The 19,536-nt window shown below is 40.9% G+C and overlaps 1 protein-coding gene across 1 annotated transcript in view; it reads left to right on the top strand.

The window, feature by feature from the left end:
• Positions 1 to 19,536, top strand: part of ITGA9 (integrin subunit alpha 9) — a 230,823-nt gene that overhangs the window by 198,053 nt on the left and 13,234 nt on the right. Inside the window, exons 24-27 of the mRNA XM_075143035.1 lie at positions 5,042 to 5,167; positions 5,754 to 5,873; positions 7,605 to 7,706; positions 15,895 to 16,014. Of these exons, the coding sequence (XP_074999136.1) occupies positions 5,042 to 5,167; positions 5,754 to 5,873; positions 7,605 to 7,706; positions 15,895 to 16,014 (468 nt within the window). The remainder of the gene's footprint in view (positions 1 to 5,041; positions 5,168 to 5,753; positions 5,874 to 7,604; positions 7,707 to 15,894; positions 16,015 to 19,536) is intronic.

The following is a 19,536-nucleotide window of genomic DNA, read 5'->3' on the forward strand; positions in this document are numbered from 1 at the left end:
GCCATTTATGGGTAGGGTGGGCAGCAAAAGGGATATTCTGCTTTTCTGCGTGATGATAGATTAGTAATGCTATTAGCCTTTGCAGAGTTATGGTGACCTTTAGAGGCCTGGTATGCAAGGTGCCATTTACAGTCTGTGTAGTACAAATGTTCTGGCTTATATCTCTTTTGTTTGTGCATGTTGCATGTATATGCATACATGTTGAATACAGTAGGAGAATACACATGTATATGTTCATGAGTGAGTAGTGATTTTCAGTCTGTTAGATTTTGGATGTCCAGCTAAAACTCTCTAAAAGATGGTGATTTTTAAGTGTCACATGTCCACCTTCTGGAAGCAGGCCTGTTAGGTGTCTAGGTGAGGCACCCAGCCATAACATCTCACTATTGAAAATTGTAGATGGCTATTCTGGCATCCAGCGATGTTCAAGAATGCAGGTGAGATCTGAATGCAGGCTGTGCTGGCTTTATGTGCTGGCTTTGTGATTTTTTTTTTTTTTTTTACCTTTCTTTACCTTGGGGCTGAGTGGTTTGACAAAAGTACCTTTGAACTTGAGATAAAAACTAGAAAAAAATTATACACGTGATGCTTTGATGTTTGGTGTTTTGCAGTCTATGACAAGATGTTCCTAGAGAATGGGAACATCCCTACATACAGAACACCTGGTAAAAAAAAAAACATTGTCAGTAAAAACTTGTGTGGGAAAATTTTACTTTTGTTCTTGATGTTGGTTTGCCTCACGTCAACGGTGAAGACATTATTCAAGAAGGTGAAAACATGCTTCATTCAAATTAGAAAAATGACAAATCATAATAAATATATCAAGATGTAAATTCTTCATGGAAAAGTTTTTTTAAAATGTTGGGGTTTCCATCAGAAAACCACCCCCTTACGAATTTTTCAGTTTAGAATTGAAAATCTGAAAATGTAATTACTTTGCAAAAATATGATATTTTTTTTTTAATCAGAAAGGCTTTCCAGGAGTTGAAGGCTAGGATCAGTAGTTGGTAATATTTAGTTCTGTGTTACAAAAATTTTATGCTGTTATCCTGAAAAAATTCATTATATATGTGGTGGTCTCGTCTATATGTGAGAGCGTAGACTTTTGTATATAGAGAAGAAGAAAAAGTAGAAAATAATTTAAGACCTTTGAAATTATTTTTATGCCATTTTTTCTGCAATGTAATGCTGTTCAATGAAATCTGCTAGGTCAGATTAAAAAAAATATATATATAACTTTTATATATATATATATATAAAAAATATATATATAACTTCTAGTTTTGGAGGAATTTTGTATGGTCAAGACTGTAGCTTTTTTGTTCCAGCAGGGTTTGCTTATGTAGCAATGTAACCATTCTAGTACGTAACAAACAATATGAATTCTAGGAGTCTTGCTTATAGGAGTTAATGTAATATCCACACTCATGGGTGAAAAAATTGAAGACTTGTTCTTAGCAAGCATGCATAATGTGTATTTTGTGCACCTTTGGAGTCATCACTCTTTGCAGAAGTTCTGCTGGGCTGAAGACCAAAGTGTGCCTCTAAGTGCTTCTTTACTAGCATCTCAGTTCAGTCCAGAAGTGAGCTTTTAAAGCAAAATCCCCAGCCTTCCCCATGCAGGGAGCTGTGGTTCGCATCGCAGAGTGCACAAACTGGATTCCTTTGGGGGCAAAAGAAACACAAAAGAAACACTTAACACTCATTTGTGGCTGCAGCGCATTCAGACTCAGAGCAAGTTAGAAAAGTATGTAATGTGGACATCAGGTGCTGAGGATGCCATGCAGTTAGCCTGGTTCACCTTTTTGTTTGGCCGACATTATGTGCTAATGCAGACTTTGTCTACATCTGTCTGGGTACAGATTTTAGGTACACTTCCAGTACAGGAGATTTAACTTTATTGCCAGTGCACCAGACTGCAGATGATTTTATGCAGGACTTAAAACAGGTAAGTACCTTCCGGAAAACAAAATGAAACAACCTTCAGCAGAGACAGCTCTGTTACAGCTCCTTGGAAATCCCTTCTTGGGAGGCTGCAGGGCTGCTCCTGCTTGGACATGGTTTTTATTTCCCAAGCTGCAGTCTTAATGTAGGATTTAGGAGAGCTTCCCTTCTGTCCCTATTCCCCCTGTCCCAGTTTTGTTGTTGTTTGTTTGTGTTAGGAGTTGGACATTGATTTTTCTCTGTGGCTTCTCTGTAGTCCTTGTACTGAGTGCAAAGGCAACGCACATCTCTTTCCATACCCTCTGCAGTGCTCCGAAAACCCCCTTCTGCTATTTCTGTGAGATGTTAGATCCCAGGTCCTGGGAAGATCACTTTGGGGGTAGTCCTTTTCTGTTTATAGGCTGCTGAGACCACATGGAAATTTCTGAAAAGCTCTAGTATTTCACGTACCCTGAAATGCCAAGACTTTGTCTAAGAGCCTGGCTAACTACTCCATTTAAAAGATTTGCACAGTTCTTGCATCTGTAAATCGTAAGCGTTTGCTCGTGCAAAGCACTTAAACTTTGCCAGAAATTTTCTTCTCTGTGTACCAGATTATGAGGTTGGTCACAAGGAGAAAAACAGGTGACTGGGGTAGCACCATGTTTGAACAAGGAGAGGCTCACACATGAGGCCAAATCCTGATTTGTATTTCAGAGATGCTGTTCAGTCTCAGCATAATGCAGGCAGGAGCTTTGTGCAGGTTGATTTCTAGAGCTGAATTTTTCATTGAAAACAAAGTTTAATGAAAAATTATTATAGTTTTGTCTGACTGGTTGACTGAACCTTCCCTTTATGCATGAGGAAAATAAGAGATGGTGTGAAATACAAGTGTCTGACAGTTACCCTAACAAAACAAACAGATGAAAAACCCAAAAAAACCCCCAGCTGTGGCCAGTCCTTTGGAAAGGCTGGATTTCCTTCTACCTCAGCATGATCCACCCATTTCAAAGTTTTTTGTTACATTTTTCCTAGTTCTGTGACTCTGCTGTTTCTAAGAGTGCTAGAAGAAACTGAGTTCTTCTCAGCTGCCTTGCATCCTTTCCTGCCTACGGGCTGTCAGAATACACTGATTGATCACAGATACACAGATGAATATAACCTAATTTCTGTACGGATGAATTGCCCCAAATTCTGCAGGCCAAGTAGTAGTGTCTGCCTTCGCCTTTTAGGAAGTGGCATCTGCCTTTGGCTACTAAAACAGGCTGTAGGTGACCCGCTGGTCTGTTCCAGAGCGGTGCAGGTGACAGGAGGTGCTCGGTCCTTGCACGTGTCCCTCCTAACGTGGGTAGAGACACTGAATTTAACAGCCGCCTTGTGTAGGATTGCTGCATAGTTGTCAGAGGGGAAAGAGTATTTCCAAATTCAGACTTAGTCCTCTGGAGGTGCCTTTCTCTGTTTCAGTTGAAGTGTTTTAAAAAGGACGAGATGTAGCCAAGCTTCAGTTTAAGAAAAGATAATCATTTAGAGAAGAAAGGACCAGATTTATGTTGCTTCATGCCAGGTAATTCCTTTTAGTCTTGTGAGATATTTCTGCTTTGATTTGTTCTTACACCGTATTTGTACAGGATGTAAGCAGGACTATTTGGAGAGTATGCCAAAAGCTGGGATAGTGCAGAAGCTCATACTGTCCTCTCTGTATCTCTTGCATGAATCTAATGACATCCGTCCAAGCGTCTGGTAATTCAAACTTTCAGGAAGAGAGAGCAAGTACTGAATAGATCTTGACTCTTTGCTGTTCTTGATTTAGCATAAACCTTCTGGTTGATCTGGATCTAATTCCCATGTGAAAGTTCAAAGAAAATAAATGTCAGTGTGCTTTGTGAATCTCTTACCTACAATAAATAATGAAAACTCATTCCAGGTGACCTGGGCAAATGGAGAACATCATAGTCTTAATTTTCAGTTGATCCCAAGGAGACTGTAAACTGTGGGTATCTGTTGGGAACGGAAGGAAAGATTATGTAAAGTCAGGTTATGAATATGTACTTCAAAGAACAGATTATGAAGCAGAAAAGGTGTATCTTACCAAGAGACAGAGACATCACTTATTTGGAAAATAGCATTGAAGATCTAGATAAACCTTTGGTTTTTTGTTTCTTTTTTGGGAATACTTTGGCTAACTCAGCTATAAACTGTTTAATGCAGAATCAGACTCAGAGCATGCAGTAATTTTATATCTATAATGACTTTTTTTCTCCCTCTTTCAAGGATTTGTGATTTGAATAAGGTACAAGTTTTCATCCTCTCAGAGTAGAGGATGTGAGGAGGTCAACAGCAGGATGTATAAGAATGTCACTTGGTGATTTATGGGAAAATCTCCCTCTCTCTCATTCGTAGAGATTTTAAGGATGGTGGCAGGAGGAATTTGCTGATACTTTGTTGTCATAGTTTGTATTAAATTCCAATAGATTTCCTTCAGTGAATATTCGTAAGCTGCAAAAAGTGAGAAGGGTTTTCTAGTGCAAGGTTATCTTGACTGAAGATCGTTTTATCAAAGCTTGGTACATTTCACTTGCTTCAAGCATCTACTTTTCTGGACAAGTGAATAAGCTAATGATACAAAAAGTTTATTTTTGTACTATTTATGCTGAAGGTAAGAGAACAGATTTAGTGTCCAGGCTTGTGCATTTACAGAAAGATTTCATTTATCTCATTAGTTCTGATATAAACTGTGAAACAGCTAAGTTGGCCAAAGTGCCAAATAATACAGTTACAAAAAAGGTAATACACAGGATAACACAATTGACTTAAAATGCTATGTGATGATTTATATCTTTTGATGAGATTTTTCTGCTCTGTCTCCATCTCCAGACATATAGAACACTTTCATATCCTATCCAGTCGAGAGAGACAAGCATTTCCAGAGCATGGCTTACTTTAGATATTTTCTTTAGGATTATTTGACTCCCAAAGCACTTATTTCTCTCTTTTGCCTATTAACGGGAGTCCAGACATCCAGCTCAGATGTAGGTGTATTTTTATGGACAGGCTAATCTCACCTTCTTGTGTCATTTATTTTAATTCAGAATAATTGTGATTATAATTGTGCTTGCAGGTTGGTCAGGACAAAGGAAGCTGTTCTTTTCACAGAAACCCCAGCCCATGCATTGTTCCTCAAGAGAATGAAAATATTTTCCACACAATATTTGCTTTTTTCACAAAGACTGGCAGGAAAGTATTGGTAAGTAAGTCCACCTGTGACATACTTGAACATACGGTGTATCTTACAAAAGGTTTTGCATGGCTCAGCATGAAGAACTCAGGCAGACAGTTCATTATAATGCAACTGTTTGGTGCATGTAGACTAATACTGATGTTGTGCTGTGGGGATATTTACTGGTTTTAATTATCCGATTTTTAAATGGATAGAAGAAGTTTCAGGAAGTGCAGTGGGGAGGGAGTTACCTGTCATGGCAGCGCACGCTCAGTGACCAGAGCCCTTGCTCCCACATTTTGTCAAAGGCACTTGGGGCAGCGGGGCCCTGCACCGTGCTCGGTGCCTGACCCGCGCAGAGGGCTGATGTGCAGCGGGGGACCAGCCCCAGGCACTCGTGTGTCTCAGCAGCTCTGCAGAGGGCTGAATTTCACCTGCCTTGCTTTCATGCAGGTCTCTGTCTAGCTGTCTTCAGGTCTTGAAAGTTGTTGCTATTTCAATGCAGGAGTGCTGTACTTTAGCAGTTTTAGTCAGCTGGCATGTTTGCTGTCACACAATTTGTCACTGAATTTTTTCCTCCTTTGCCTAACAGCTTTTTCCATATTTCCTGTAGGACTGTGAAAGACCAGGCAGGTCCTGCTTAATTATACGCTGCAACTTAAGCTCACTAGCAAAAGCAGAGTCCTGTGATATAAGTGTCTACACGCTGCTGAATACTGAGATACTGAAGAAGGTACGTGCTTCCTTTGTAGTTTGTCTTAAATACCAATCTAAGTAGGCTTATGTGCATCAATGGACTCAAGAGTTGCATTCCTTCTTCTCTTTACTAGTGTGTTACAAAAAATCACGGTGTCAAAGAAAACAGATCTATTTATCAACAGCGTGTATGGAGGTGTTAATCCTTGTTCTTACCCATTACCCATTAAGGCAGAAATAAATTAAGTTCAGAAATTTATACATTGAGAAACAACAAATGAGGCCCCTAATTGTATGCATAGTGTTAAGGCTAGAGACTTCTGAAAGTTGAATTGATTTCCAAAAATTTTCATTATGAAAAATGAGGAGTAAGTGCATGTAAACTGTGACCAACTATCTATCATTCCCTCTGTGTAAACAGAGACGTGGCAATTTTTTGTAATTTTTTACTTCAAATGATTATTATTCAAAGAAGATACATCACAACCATATTAATGCTGAGCTTGACATTTGTGACAAGAAACAAATGGTTGCAAGTTAATTCCTGTCTTCTCTGAAGCTACTGAACGAGACAGCAAATCTTTTAAATTTCTGGTGATTTACTGCATTTTGCCATGTTTTCCTATACTTACAAAAATGCTGACTGTGTAATTGTGGCAAGATGCTGTAAGATTATGAGGGTATAAGATAATCAGAGGAGAAAGCTGATAACATGAGCCTACTAAATTAAACCTGTCTTTGATAGCTGCTGGATTAAAAGTATTGGAGAGAGTCCTTAGTAGAAAGCAGTTCCTAAAGCAATTGATAGCTCTGAGCCTTTCCAGTGGAAACCAACCAGTCTGCTAATGTTTGTTCATATCTGAAAACAGGAAATATAGGCAAGGCCAGAAGTTTCAGGTATTTGTTACATGTTTATAGAAATGCTGAAATATGTAAGCAAGTAACTGAGTGCACACAAAATGTGCTTCTGGGAAATTCAGTCCTGGGAATAGCCAGGATACATCCCAACTGCTGGGTCCTTTCCAAGATGACCATTAGCAACACTCCTTTAAAAGATATACAGTGCTTACACATGTCTTTGGGTCAGTATCACCAATTACAGGCCATTTGCTACTTATCTCCTACTCTCCCCAAGGTGAAGAGCATACAAATGACTAACCTATGAGTTGAAATGGCAGCTTATTGGAATGTGCCTGTTAAAATGCACTGTGTAAAATATAGGAGAAATATATATTAATAAGGGGAGGTGTACATTGAATATTTAAGATATTTGCAGTGCACAGACTCAAATAGTTAAGAAGTTTTCACGTTAGGATATACTTGAGTTTACCCCAGGTTTCGTATATCTTTTTTCTCTTCATGTGAAAAACAAATAGGAACTTTTCTTTGATGGTTGATATTGAGCCTGCCTGTGTTGACTGGCAATGTTCTGTCTTTTGCTTTTGTGGTAAATGTAATGCGGTAATGGAAATAGAAACATTAACAGGCCAAATACAAATAATGTCTTTCAAGTCCAACATACCTGATTTTGTTTTAATCTGAGATAATGTGCTCGATTTTGTCTGTCTGTTCTGAGCATAAGGTATTTTTTTTTCAAAGCAGGTTTTTAACCAGGATAGTACTTAACTCTCAACCCAACCTCCACCAAGCATTGTCTAAATGTGTTTATTAGACTGGCAGATGTTTGATGGTTTTGTTTGGGGGTGGGGGTGTGTGTGCTTTTTTTTTTGCACCCTCAAATCCAATTCTTCCTCTTTTTACTTCTCAGGACAGTTCATCGGTCATCCAGTTTGTCACAAGGGCAAGGGTGCAGGTGGACCCTGACCTCAGAGTTGTGGAGGTGCCCAATGGGAGCCCAGAAGAAAAACCAGTAAGTAAATAAACCTGAAGAGAAAGGTTTCCTGATCCCAGTGAGCTGGAGATCATTGAGAGCTCTTCACAAATCGGAATTTGTGGCTGGGCTTGGGCTGGGCTAGCTCGTGACAGTGCCCAGATTTTATGTGGCTAGACTAGCAGTGCTGTGAACTGTGCTTCTGTGGTTTTGCTCTCTGTGATAACCATGCCATCACGGTGAATGATGTTATGTGGAGCAGGAGGATCTGTGTCATACTAGCCAAAATTGTAATACCCTTGAGGTATTCGTGCCAAAATTAGGTTTAGCTTCCTGCTCTAGGGTTAACGTCTGCTTTAATCTAATTCAGATTTTCCTTGAAAACCTAGCAGAGACTTGAAACCCCAGCAAAGTCTTTTCAGATGTGCCAGTATAAAATATTTAGAAGTGTTAATGATATTTTGGGAGCTGTGAAAATGGGCAAGGGGGTCTAAACTTTCAGAGATTCATTTCACTGTTAAGTTGTGCTGAGCTGGTGGAATTCATGTATGACCTGATACTGCATTTTGTGTTGATATGAGTGAGGCTGGAATTAACGTTCAAGGTGAATTCACTGTATAGTTTTGGCTATAGTTCAGGGCCATGTTTACAATCTACTGGAGAAGGAGTAGGTGATGGCTTTGGTTTCCTACTACCAAGCCACCTAATACTTACGTATGAAAATTGAACAGGGGGGGCCACACCCAAATTCAGCTTTCTTTCTGCCTGGTGAAATTTTAAGGTTTCATTTCTTATTTCTCTCTCATGTGAGGATCAGAGGTAATCTGGACTACTTTCAATTTCTTCTCTTGCTGTGTATTTTTGGAACATGATCTAGATCCCATCTCTCAGTTATCCTTTTATCCCCAATGATTACCATCACAACCAGCCCATGCAACCATTCTTTCATTGGCTCCATTTCAGTGACTACTATTGAGGTTTGAGTGTGAAGGCATTCAGTTCAACACACTTTTGGAAGACACTAACATCCCAAATTAAAGCACTCATCTCGGAGATACTGGATTTAAAACCCTACAGGCAAGGGAAGAATTGAACCTGCATCTACTTAACTACCTTTAGTCTGAAAGTAGAAAGCACTGTAGAAACACACACCACTACAGTGACCATCTTCTCCACCATCATGTCTGCAACCCTAGACTTAACTTTCTATTTTATTAGACCTGTCAGAAAAAGAAATTCTTGTATATGACAGGACACCATTTTTTCCCTTCTGTTTTATTTTCTTTGTCAGGTTTCTGGACCATTCTAAAGAGCAGTAAAAAATAGGCTTGGCAGCTGAAATGAAAAACATAACTAACCTTCCCTGGGAATGTGCCTTATAAGTGACCTGCAGCCCTGATTGTTAATACATTGCTTGATCTCTTTTTAGTTCTGCAGCTTGCACAGAGCAAATCTTGCAATTTTGTGGCAAAATTTCATTAATGACTGAAGTAACACCTGACTCTGATACCCATGCCACAACTGAAATGGAAGAAGCCAGGATCTCTCTGGCAAATATTTTGATCTGTAAAGGGTTTCAGAATCTCTCAGAATGATAGGCACAATGTAAAATGTGTGCGATTACTATTATTTAATAGTTATTTATATATATTATCCAAAATTTAGAAATGCTTTTATGTAGGAATGCAAGCTCTGCTGTATTTCATTGTTATCTACTGCTTGGAGAAAAAAAGAAAACAAACAAAAAAAACACATTGTCCTTTTCCTGTTCCCGGAAAGCCTTTCATCAAGCCTTGAGTTGCAACGATTATAAAGTGCACTGTGTGTGCTGGGAAGCTATATTAATCTTCAAACAAGAGCTTGCTCCTAGTTCCTGGGAAGCCCTAGCTGTAAAGGAGCACGCTTGACATGTTGTAGCCGTGTAACATCGATTTGTAATTTCAAGTCTTTTCTAATGTGAGTCTCATTTGCTCTCTCCTTTATGCTATTTCCATATGTCTCTTGGCTTCACCATTGCTGTATGTTTTGCACAGGGTCATGTTCAGGGAAAAATTTAAGACATGTGGTTTGGCTCAAGGTATTCATTTTTCCCCCCCTCTCTTTTCTTGTGGAATGCAGAAGGGAATAGTACTTGTTGCAAGCCACAGCTATTCAGCTGGAAGTAGAGTCAGGAGAGATAAAATGTCTTTGTTCATACTCCTCCCTTCCTTTTTAAAGCCCATCCTGTATTCTTTTCATTGACCATGGACTGCTGTACCGTATCCATTTGGATAGCAGCTCCTTCTGAACAGTTGTGCAAGGACTTCTTTTGAGTGCGTTTACGAAAGTGTTCCCTAACAATGAAAAACATTTTCTTAGACACTTTATCATGGTAAATTTGAAGAGGCCTTTTTGCTTTCTACAGCTAAATGTAGACTTATTAGCCCATTTAAATGGTTCTTTAGAACTGGGTGCCCCTACTTCACTGGGCACTTTTACAATATGGTGTACAATATCAGAGTGCAAACTATCTGTAAAGAAGACAAAAGGAAGAGAAAGACTGATATTTGTGACGGTAGTGTAAGAAGTTCCAGTAGTGGCAGGACCACCCATGTAAATATCAGCTTTGTCAGAAACTCTAGTAGATGATTTGTAAGGGAGATGCAAAAGCTTATGTAAATATCTGTAAGTTGGGAAGCAGGCTGTCTTTGAAATGAACCCATTTTTAAAAAAGATGCATTTATGCAATTTTCAGAAATCATTTCTCTGGATTTGGATATGGTTTTATGTGATTTGGAATGATACATTTTCTGTCTCTGGTTACCATAGGCTGTTTGAACTCTTATATTGGACAAAACACATGAAGAAGGTGAGCAGAGTTTGGATTTGGCTCTGTGATGACAGTTGTATTAACATGAGTATGTATTGGCTGAAACTGATGGTGTGGTATTTTCAGGAGGCATACTTTCTTTTCTTGAGCATATGGGTTTCCATGAAGGTTTGGCTCCCTTCTTCTCTGCATGTGAGGCAAAACCAACAATAAGCTCCATGAGACAGTGGTGGTCGAATACCAGATCCAAGGATTCGCATCCTGTGCTCGCTGCTCGTGTGCAGGAGGAGGAGTGCTCTTACGGAGCAAAAGGACTTCCCTCCGTGAGTGCCAGCATGGAGGGAAGAATAGGCTGGATTTCACTCTGTCAAAACCAGCTGAATGCCTCTAAGTCTCCCTGTCTTGAAAGTGAGGGAATGCAAAGCTGAATAGATGAAAGGGGAACCCCAGATAAAATGCACACAGCTCCTGCAACAAAGTGCTCTGTAAAGCTGTCTGGTGCTGTCAGCTCAGCACAGGTATGTTTCATCAAGCCTTTGAACCTTTCTCTCCTCCTGGATGGAGTTCACTGTTCTCTCATTTTCACCCAGTTACCCCAGGTTTAATTCAACACAGGCAAGTGGTTGCCCTACATGGATTTTTTTTTTTTGCTCAGGATTTAGGTATGTTTATGTTTGCAATGATAATTACAATGATATTATGGGGAAAACAACAACAAAAAAGAAAAACTTAAAAAAATGAAGTTTATGGTTGTGAAGACCTACAAAGTGTTTTTGAGTGGTCTTTATATACATATTTCTATGCAGAGAGATTTAAATGCATATTCACGTCTCTAAGCTTTAGCTGTCTGCCTGTGGCACAGAGGACTCCTGACTTTGGCCTGTTCTCCGTGTCTGCATTGGAAGGAGGAGCCTGTGGTACTAGATAGTTCTCATGATGTCCCAGCCTTTTTTTAATGCACATGGGAATACCTCTTCCACTCAGCAACCCACCACCACCCCCTCTTGCCTTTTAGAAACACTCAGCATTTTAAGGCTCCTGTTCTCTCCAGCTTACCTTTGAGATGGGCACAGCATCCTAGCCTGGCTGGAGCCGGGTGTGTGCTTCCTCCAGCAGCTTTGCAGCCCCCTTTCCAGTGGGTTATTTGCTGCCTTCTTGTTTTCACCATGTTTCGTTTTTCATTTCGCTGTTTTACCTTTCCATCTGTTACTGTAACAATATCTTTATAGATTTTCTTGTCTTTACGGTGCAGTCTGGCGGGTAGAAACTCACACTTGGGTAAAGGAACAGAACAATACACAACAGCAATAAAATGCAGTTAATTTCCCAGAGATAGAGACAAGCAGGTAGCAAGGATACCTCAGGTTTGTATTTTTCAAGAACTTCCAAGGTTTTTCGTAGTATATGTAAATAAGTAAATATATGAAAAGGGATGCATATACATATATGTACAGATGTATAGGAGAATGGTGTCTTTACTGCAAGTCCCTCCAGGTATTAACGGCACTTGAATGGACAAGTCTGCCAGCAGTGCAGTGTGGTTTGAAACAGCAGAAATATTCTGGGCGATAATACAGAAATAAAATAGCATTTTTGGATAAGCCCATGCCTTCCATGGTGCTGTGGTTCATGATACAAGTGAATAAAATTCATTTAGTGCGCATAAGCAAAAAGAAATGAAAATTTTGCAATTATGTATTTCTAGCCAGATTTTGCTGAAGTACGTTTCTTGTCTTTCTAAGACCCAGTGCAGCAGCGTGTGCCTATTCTGCGAAGGGCTTCAGCACAATATGAACTTTAAGTATTTGCAGGATTCCTACTTAGTTAACTTCTTAACCTCTTGCCTACACGCTTTACTGAAATAGGGTGTTTTAAAAGCACTAAAAAAAAAAAAAAAATTATTTCTTTCAATTTGTTCACTAAGACTATCAGAATATAGCAAGCGTTTGGAACAGGTAGAAGATGAACTAATAGATGCCCTTGTCCATGCGGGTTCATCATTTCAGAAATCAGTGGTAGGGTGCAAATCTCTGTTATTTTACAGAAGGGCAGTTACATTGTGTAAAACCTGATTGACGTGTGAGCTATGTACAGCTAAACAGGGAGCTACGCTGCCTCCCGGGCTTCCCCGCGTTCAGATCCCGCAAGTACAGCGTAAAATGCAGAAGATAAATATGAAACTAAAACTCCTCACACGTCGTCAAGACAACTGTGTTTTTCACGGCCTTTCCCTGGCATTTCGTCAGAGTCTGAAAACAAGCCTGTAGTCCTCTCCATATTTTATGACCGTTGCATGTGCTTTCTCTGAACCAGACAGCTGCCACCCCCCACCACCCTCTCTGGGATGCTTTCCCACCCCACCCCTATCTTCTGCATCAGTCACTCTTATCACTCCTGTCTTCTCTATCCGTCGGGGCTGGGGAAGTGCGCTGGGCTGGGGACTGCCTTGTGCTCCCCAACGTGTTGGCTGCCCTATAGTGGGTGTGCTGCTGGGGTGGACGGGACAAGGAGTTCAAGGTTTGCTCAAGATTGGCTCTCAGAGACTGTGCGATGGCCAGCGGGTCAAGTGGCAGGTGGCAGATGGCGCACTTCTCTTTAGTAACGTCACCCTCTGCCTCCAACCTCCCCCCCGGCATGACTTGCTTCCCTGGCCTCCCACCAGTTACTGTACTGGCTTCTTGCTGATACTCTCGACGTGTGATGTACACTGACTGCTCAGTCTGGTTTGATTAGGGTTTGGCTTGGGTTTTTTGTTGTTGTTGCTTCTTCACCAAAACTCATTGCAGTGGCTGCATATTAATGCCAGCAGATTTTGAGGGCTCAGGAGGGGTAAGGACATTAACATGCGCAACATCCCTGCTCCTTTCCAAATCACAAAGCCATGAACAGGGGGTTTTTATGCTTGTATGTTGATTCCAGAACTGCTAGAGAAAACCAGATAGATAAGAAGCTGTTGTTGCTCTCTACCCTTACAGCTCGAGCTGTGACTGCAAAAGCTACAGCCAAGCTCTTCTAGCCAGCGTGCTTCAAACCTGAAACGTGGGGCTGTTGCTGTAGAGGTGATGTATGATTTGATCTCTGCAGCTATTCCTGGCTCTGTCTTTTGGCAGCATGAAGGACACACAGGTCTATTGTGCTGGAGGTTGTGTTATGTTAACATTTACTCTCTGAGTAGTGGACAGAAGGCACCACCTCATTTTGCATCCAGGGACTGCTTGAAAGGTCTCTTCACTAAAGTTGGCAATACTTAAAATGTTAGGAGGTTTTTTTCTTTTAGAGTCAGAAAGGAAAATAACAGTATCCCTTATCATCTAAGAAATAGTCATCTCACTTGCATCCGCAAGATGGATGCTAACCATAGCCTCCGTGAGAAATGGACTGCCACATCAGATCATCTTTCCAAGCTGGCTCAGAAATACGAGGAAGGCACAAGATTTGTGTTTGATCTCTCTGTCTGGTATTTCCCTTACACTCATCTTGGCTATGAGGGAAACTCTGCTGCTTAGGAAAATTTCTCTCTTCAGCAAGATGTCTTAAAAAGTCTGACAAAGGCTTTGTGCTAATGTCTGAAACGCTAAAATTATTATTTTTCTCGGGTGAAGAACTGATCCATGTTCGAGAGCTATTTTGAGCATTGTGGTACGAGTTATGGCAATATGTTTGGATAATGCTATCTATGTATAGCTTCGTTCCTGGCCATTTGTTATGTTTTCATGTCTCGTTTTCATCATATATCTGATAATATCTCATCAATAGAAAAAAAATAGCGTGTGTAAATCAACTGTGTTCAAATTCCTCCTCTGGAAAAGCTGTGGTCTTAATCAGCATTAGCCTGTGAAACTGAGACTAAGGATCTTTGAGTACTTCTTTATGGGAACACCGTGACAAAATATAGCCCTACTCACCTGCTTTCTCTCATCTGTGCCTGTAATTTTTGTGGGTGTTTACTGAGGCTGCGTATGCTTATGGAAACAGAGAAATGTTCGTTAGTGGGATCTTGGGAGCTGTCCTGTCCCATTTCCCACTCGAAGCAGGGCTGTTGCCTGCACTGGCTCAGGATACCCATGGCTTTGTCTGAGGCTTGGAAACCTGCAAGATTGGAAAATCCAGAGCCTCTTTGGCCCCTGTGCCAGTGCTGCCATCACCTCCCTGTTGCAGCCTTTTCCTGAATGCCAACTTTCAACATCCGTATGGGTTGCATGGTATCGCGTTCCCTTTGCTGTCTCATAAATAATGCTGTTTGAATGGTGTCACCAGTGAGTGGAGGTATTTCATGGGTCTTCCATGGGCCTCTTAAAGATGAATATCTTGGGGTTGCATAATCGTATCTGACTCTAGCTCTCAGATTTTCACCCACTTTTAACTAGCAAATTTTTTTGTTTGGTTTGAAAGATTGATTTAGCAATTCATATCTACAAAAGGGTTTTGACATTTTTAAGCAAAGATAATGAAAGTGGTTTATGAAGGAGGGAGGAAAACTCACTACTTTGCCTTCCAAAACAAACCAAAACAAAGCCAGACAAAGCAAACATATTACCTTTAAAAAAATCCCTGATGCCTGCATTTGCTGGATATTAAATGGCAAAATTTAACGTAGAAATAGCCCTCACTGAGGAGAACTGGTTTTGAGTTTTCCGCTGAGCAACTGGTTTTGATTGAAATAAGAGACTGGAAATTCACATAATGTATACGAGAGGTATAATTTGCTCCCATTTTCTTCTTAAGGCAGACAGTTAAGGAAAGGCCTTTGTAGGATATATTTCCCTGCCATACATGCTATACAAAAAGAGAGAACAGCAGGGGACTTCTCTCTCCGTTCCCAGAAGAACCCATGACTGCACGCACCCTTCCCTCTTTCACACAACGTGTCTTGTGAAGCACAGCAGGGACAATTTGTATTCAATAGGGATATATGCGAATTGTCCCATTTTTTGTGAAAAAAAGTTAACAAGCTCAGCATACATGAGTGTTTCATGTTCACATGAAACATGAAGATCAGGGTGTTTGGCAGGGCCAGGAACACGATGAGTAAGACAAACCACATGAGATGTCATGGCAATCCCTGCCAATCCAAGGGATGGAATTTTTCATGCAAACCTTTGTGCACCTTTGGTGGCCCAGCACCAGAACGAGCTCAGTGTCTGGGGTGGGGTGGGGGGTTGGCAGGGTAAGAGTTATTTCGGAGTGGAAGCTGATATCCTTTGGATCCAACGCATGGCTACTCAAATTCCACTTGAAAGCTTTAAATCCCTTGCGAAAAATAGATGGAAAGCACGAAACTAAGGACACATTCCATATTTGTTTGACAGATGAAATATGATCAGTGAGGCCACCATGCAATGTGTTTAATAAGATGAGTACAAGAGAAAACAATACAACTTCCAATCATAAAAAGATCTTTTTCTAATTGCTTTGTAGGTGGTCTTTGAGGCTTTGCACAATCTGGAGCCTCGTGGGTATGTTGTCGGATGGATCATTGCCATCAGTTTGCTGGTGGGAATTCTCATCTTCCTCTTGCTGGCTGTGCTCTTATGGAAGGTAAGGTAACAGATGCAACATAAACACCAAGGCTAGTCCCAGAAAAAAAAGCTTAAATTTATCCTTGCATTTAACATCCATTTGCTTTAGGAACTAAATAATTGTCCACTCCATTACAGAAGCCATCAGCCAGCAAAAATATTTTCATATCCAGGCTTTTGTGAGGGACAGGGAGAGACTCATGATGTAGAAAAGAAGTGGAAGAGTGGATTTTTTTTTTTACGGCCTGGTTATTAAAAGTTGAAACTTCTGATACCATTTCAAGACAAAGGAGGATCCGTCTTAGTAACTTGCTGTTATCTGACACTTAGATACTTGGTACATCTCTATGGTTTTCTGATGACTGAGGCTCACTGATTTCAACAGAGTTTCCTGAAAATCAGGTCAACTTTGCTTGACCAGCTAAAAGATTGGGTGCATACCTAGCAAAAACCAGTCAGTAGCTACTGTTTTCAAGAGGTAAACGCCTGGGGGAGAGGAGTATCCAGCAATAAATTCTCCAGATCCCTCAAAGAAAGAGTTCCAGATGAGTAAAATGCATTACCAGAGCAAGAAGCACCGGGACCTGTTAAAAGCCAGCCTTCACACCATCTCTGATAAGATACAATTCTTGTACCCGGGCACTGTTACATGGTAAAACTGGGCTGATGCTGACACTTACCAGCAGCCATCTGGTGTGGTAAATATGAAGGGTAAGGAGCTTCAAGTGTTTTCATTCCTCAGTTCCCTGTTACCAATCCATAAATTTAAAAGGACACGGTCAAGGTCAGGGACTGTCTTTGAGAGAAGTAAATCTCAAATGCACACATGGGAACAAGTCCAACCTATTTTGCTTCCCGTGGCGGAGGTCCAGCAGCCTGATTCGCACTGTTTAGCAGCATGTGCGCTGCAGGCTCTGCTCGCCGGCTGTGCCGGGACTGGAGGTCGCAGCCCCGATGTGCTGCGAAAGGACATATCGCTGCAGGTCGCGAGGCTGTAAAATGGATTTACAAACCTGGGCCAAAAACTGGCCATGCAATTCTTATTATAGATTATACAGATGTATGTATAGCTGTGTTATGTAATTTCATAGATTATATAAATTTTATAGGGGTTATAGATTTAAAGTATTTTTATAGTCAGTTTTGAAGATTTTTAAGCATATACTGGCCAGGTCAAATTGACTGTGCTTTCCACTTGGAAAACAATGTTTGACCACAGTCTAGAATATCTCATAACTTCTGTTTTTCTGGCATGTGGGAAATGCGTTTGCTTTCTGTGGCAGAAAGAGTGGGGGGAAAAAAAATGTCTATGCAATTAAGATGGGAGAATAACTATGAGAATGGAAAAATATGAGATTGGAAGAGGCCCAGTGACATGGGCCCATGTCCCAATGACACATGGTTTTGAAAAAGGAGTTACTGCTGCTGATACCTATATGACTGATTTCATATGGCTCATTTCCTGAAGGTAAAAAGGCACTAGATGAACTGTTTGAAAATGTGCAAGGTAAGAGGAATAGCACCTTTCACTGTGAGTCTCCATGAGAATCTGACAGAAGTTCAATTCTTGGTCTCTACTAGAATTAATACAGTCCTTTGCTTCCTGGCTTAATCTTGAGACTTGAGCTCTTTTAAATTTTATAGGGATCATTCAAGTACACATGAAGAAGCTGCCATTTTCATGCATGAAAGCCTTGAGGGAAATTCCGAATGACAGCAACAAACAATTATAACTCACATCAGGCTTATATAGCCCTTTCTGCACGCAGATGTTAAAGTGCTGAGGCAAAGCAAGGTAAGATGCCTTGCCCAGAGTCCTGTGGCAGAGATGGCAGTAAAAGCCAGGCTTTGTCAGCTGCACTCCAGTGCTTTATCCACAGAGTTGCATGATTACTAAAGGAACCAATAACTCTAAGGTTTTGTTTTAGAGGAAGGTGATTAAAAGTGTGTAGCTGCTGGTATCAGCCAGTATTTTCATTTAAGTCTTAGTTTGGAACATAAATATACATAAGTAATATTTTGCACTCACTAGTTGCTATATTTATTAAAGTTACTGGCAATATTAAAGTTGTCCGAGATAAAACTGACATGGGAAAGTTGCAGTCCTACAGAGGAATCTTAATTGTCTGATTGTAAATATTTGTTAGAAAAAATTGGCCAAGTACATCCTACAGTCATTCCTAGATTTTGTGTGTGAAGTAGTCAAAAAAAAAACCCTTACATTGGAAGTGTTTTAGTCTTTTAACTGTGGAATGCAAGAACAGATTTGAATTAGATGGAGTTTTGGGCATCTTAGAACCACCAGAGAGAACTAGAAATGACCCAAATTTTAGGACTTAGAGTATAATCTAAATTATATTTTTATTAAGAAATTAATTAGAGCTAAACTGTGGTCCTGGAAGGCAGCTGTTTACACAAAACAGAGCAGGAGCTGGAGCAAACTCATTACAAGGGAACTGAGCACTGGCAGCAGTGCAGGGCTTGCTGGCAGTGACTGTGTCTCAGCCCTGTGTGGAAGGTACACTCTCACTGCGTGCACGACTGCGCCGTTAGTGGTGCAACACAATGGACAAATCCTCGAACACACCGGTATTTTGCAGACGGAGTAAGCAGCTCTTTAAAGTTGCTGGAAAATATTAGAATGCATGTAAATATTTCACATTACACACTGCTAGAATTAATGGCGTTAGCAGGAGCGAGATCTCAGGGACATTCCAGCCCAAAATCCTATTTTGAACCAGAATAAGGTTACTGTGCATACAATAAGATGAGGATGGTAATTATTTCATTATTTGTAGATCTAAAATTGCACAGTTTAGGGGGTTCAATGGAAGTGATGTTAAATGCCTGGTTGTTTCACTTCAAATAAAAGCTTATTTATTCACATGCAAGACCACAGCCATGTTTATACACACATAACAAGCTTTTTAGGATGAGCTGGATCAGTTTTTGACTGGCTTTGCTTGTCTGTTTATTTTAGTATTTCATGTAGACACCGTGTTTCCTCTGGTTTAAGTGCGTACAGATTCAGAGTGGGTGAGCAGCTTTTCCCTGGCTTCCACGAGATGCCGTGCATAAGGCAGACCGGCAAGGGTTGCCCCATTTTTGCCTATTTTGTCGGATAGCCCAGTTTTACCCTGACAATTGTGGCTATTCGTATCTTGTTCATCCACTCCGATGCCTTTGTGCAGGCGTCCATGGGGACATGCTCCCACTCTTGCCGGTTCCTCTGCAGCGCAGCTCGCTCTCCCCACTCGCGCCTTGCCTGTGGTCTCCCATGTGCAAGAGGAGCAGGAGGGGCTCTCGTGCTGTTGCCCACAGCAATACATCTTGCTTTTTACTGTGGAGATTGGCCCGTACCTCTTTGGTGGCCTCCAGATGCTTGTGGAGAGTGGAACAGGGGAGGAGGTCACTTTGCTTCAGGCCAACTACCCACGTGCTAGACGAGCCCGAGGTTTCACAAGCACTGGCAATAGTTCAGGAGGGAAAGGCGGTCACGGATGGATTATTTTGGGGAGTGCTGTCCCACACACGCTTCCCT

Source organism: Calonectris borealis, chromosome 2 (assembly GCF_964195595.1).
Source record: "Calonectris borealis chromosome 2, bCalBor7.hap1.2, whole genome shotgun sequence".
Lineage (NCBI taxonomy): Eukaryota > Metazoa > Chordata > Aves > Procellariiformes > Procellariidae > Calonectris > Calonectris borealis.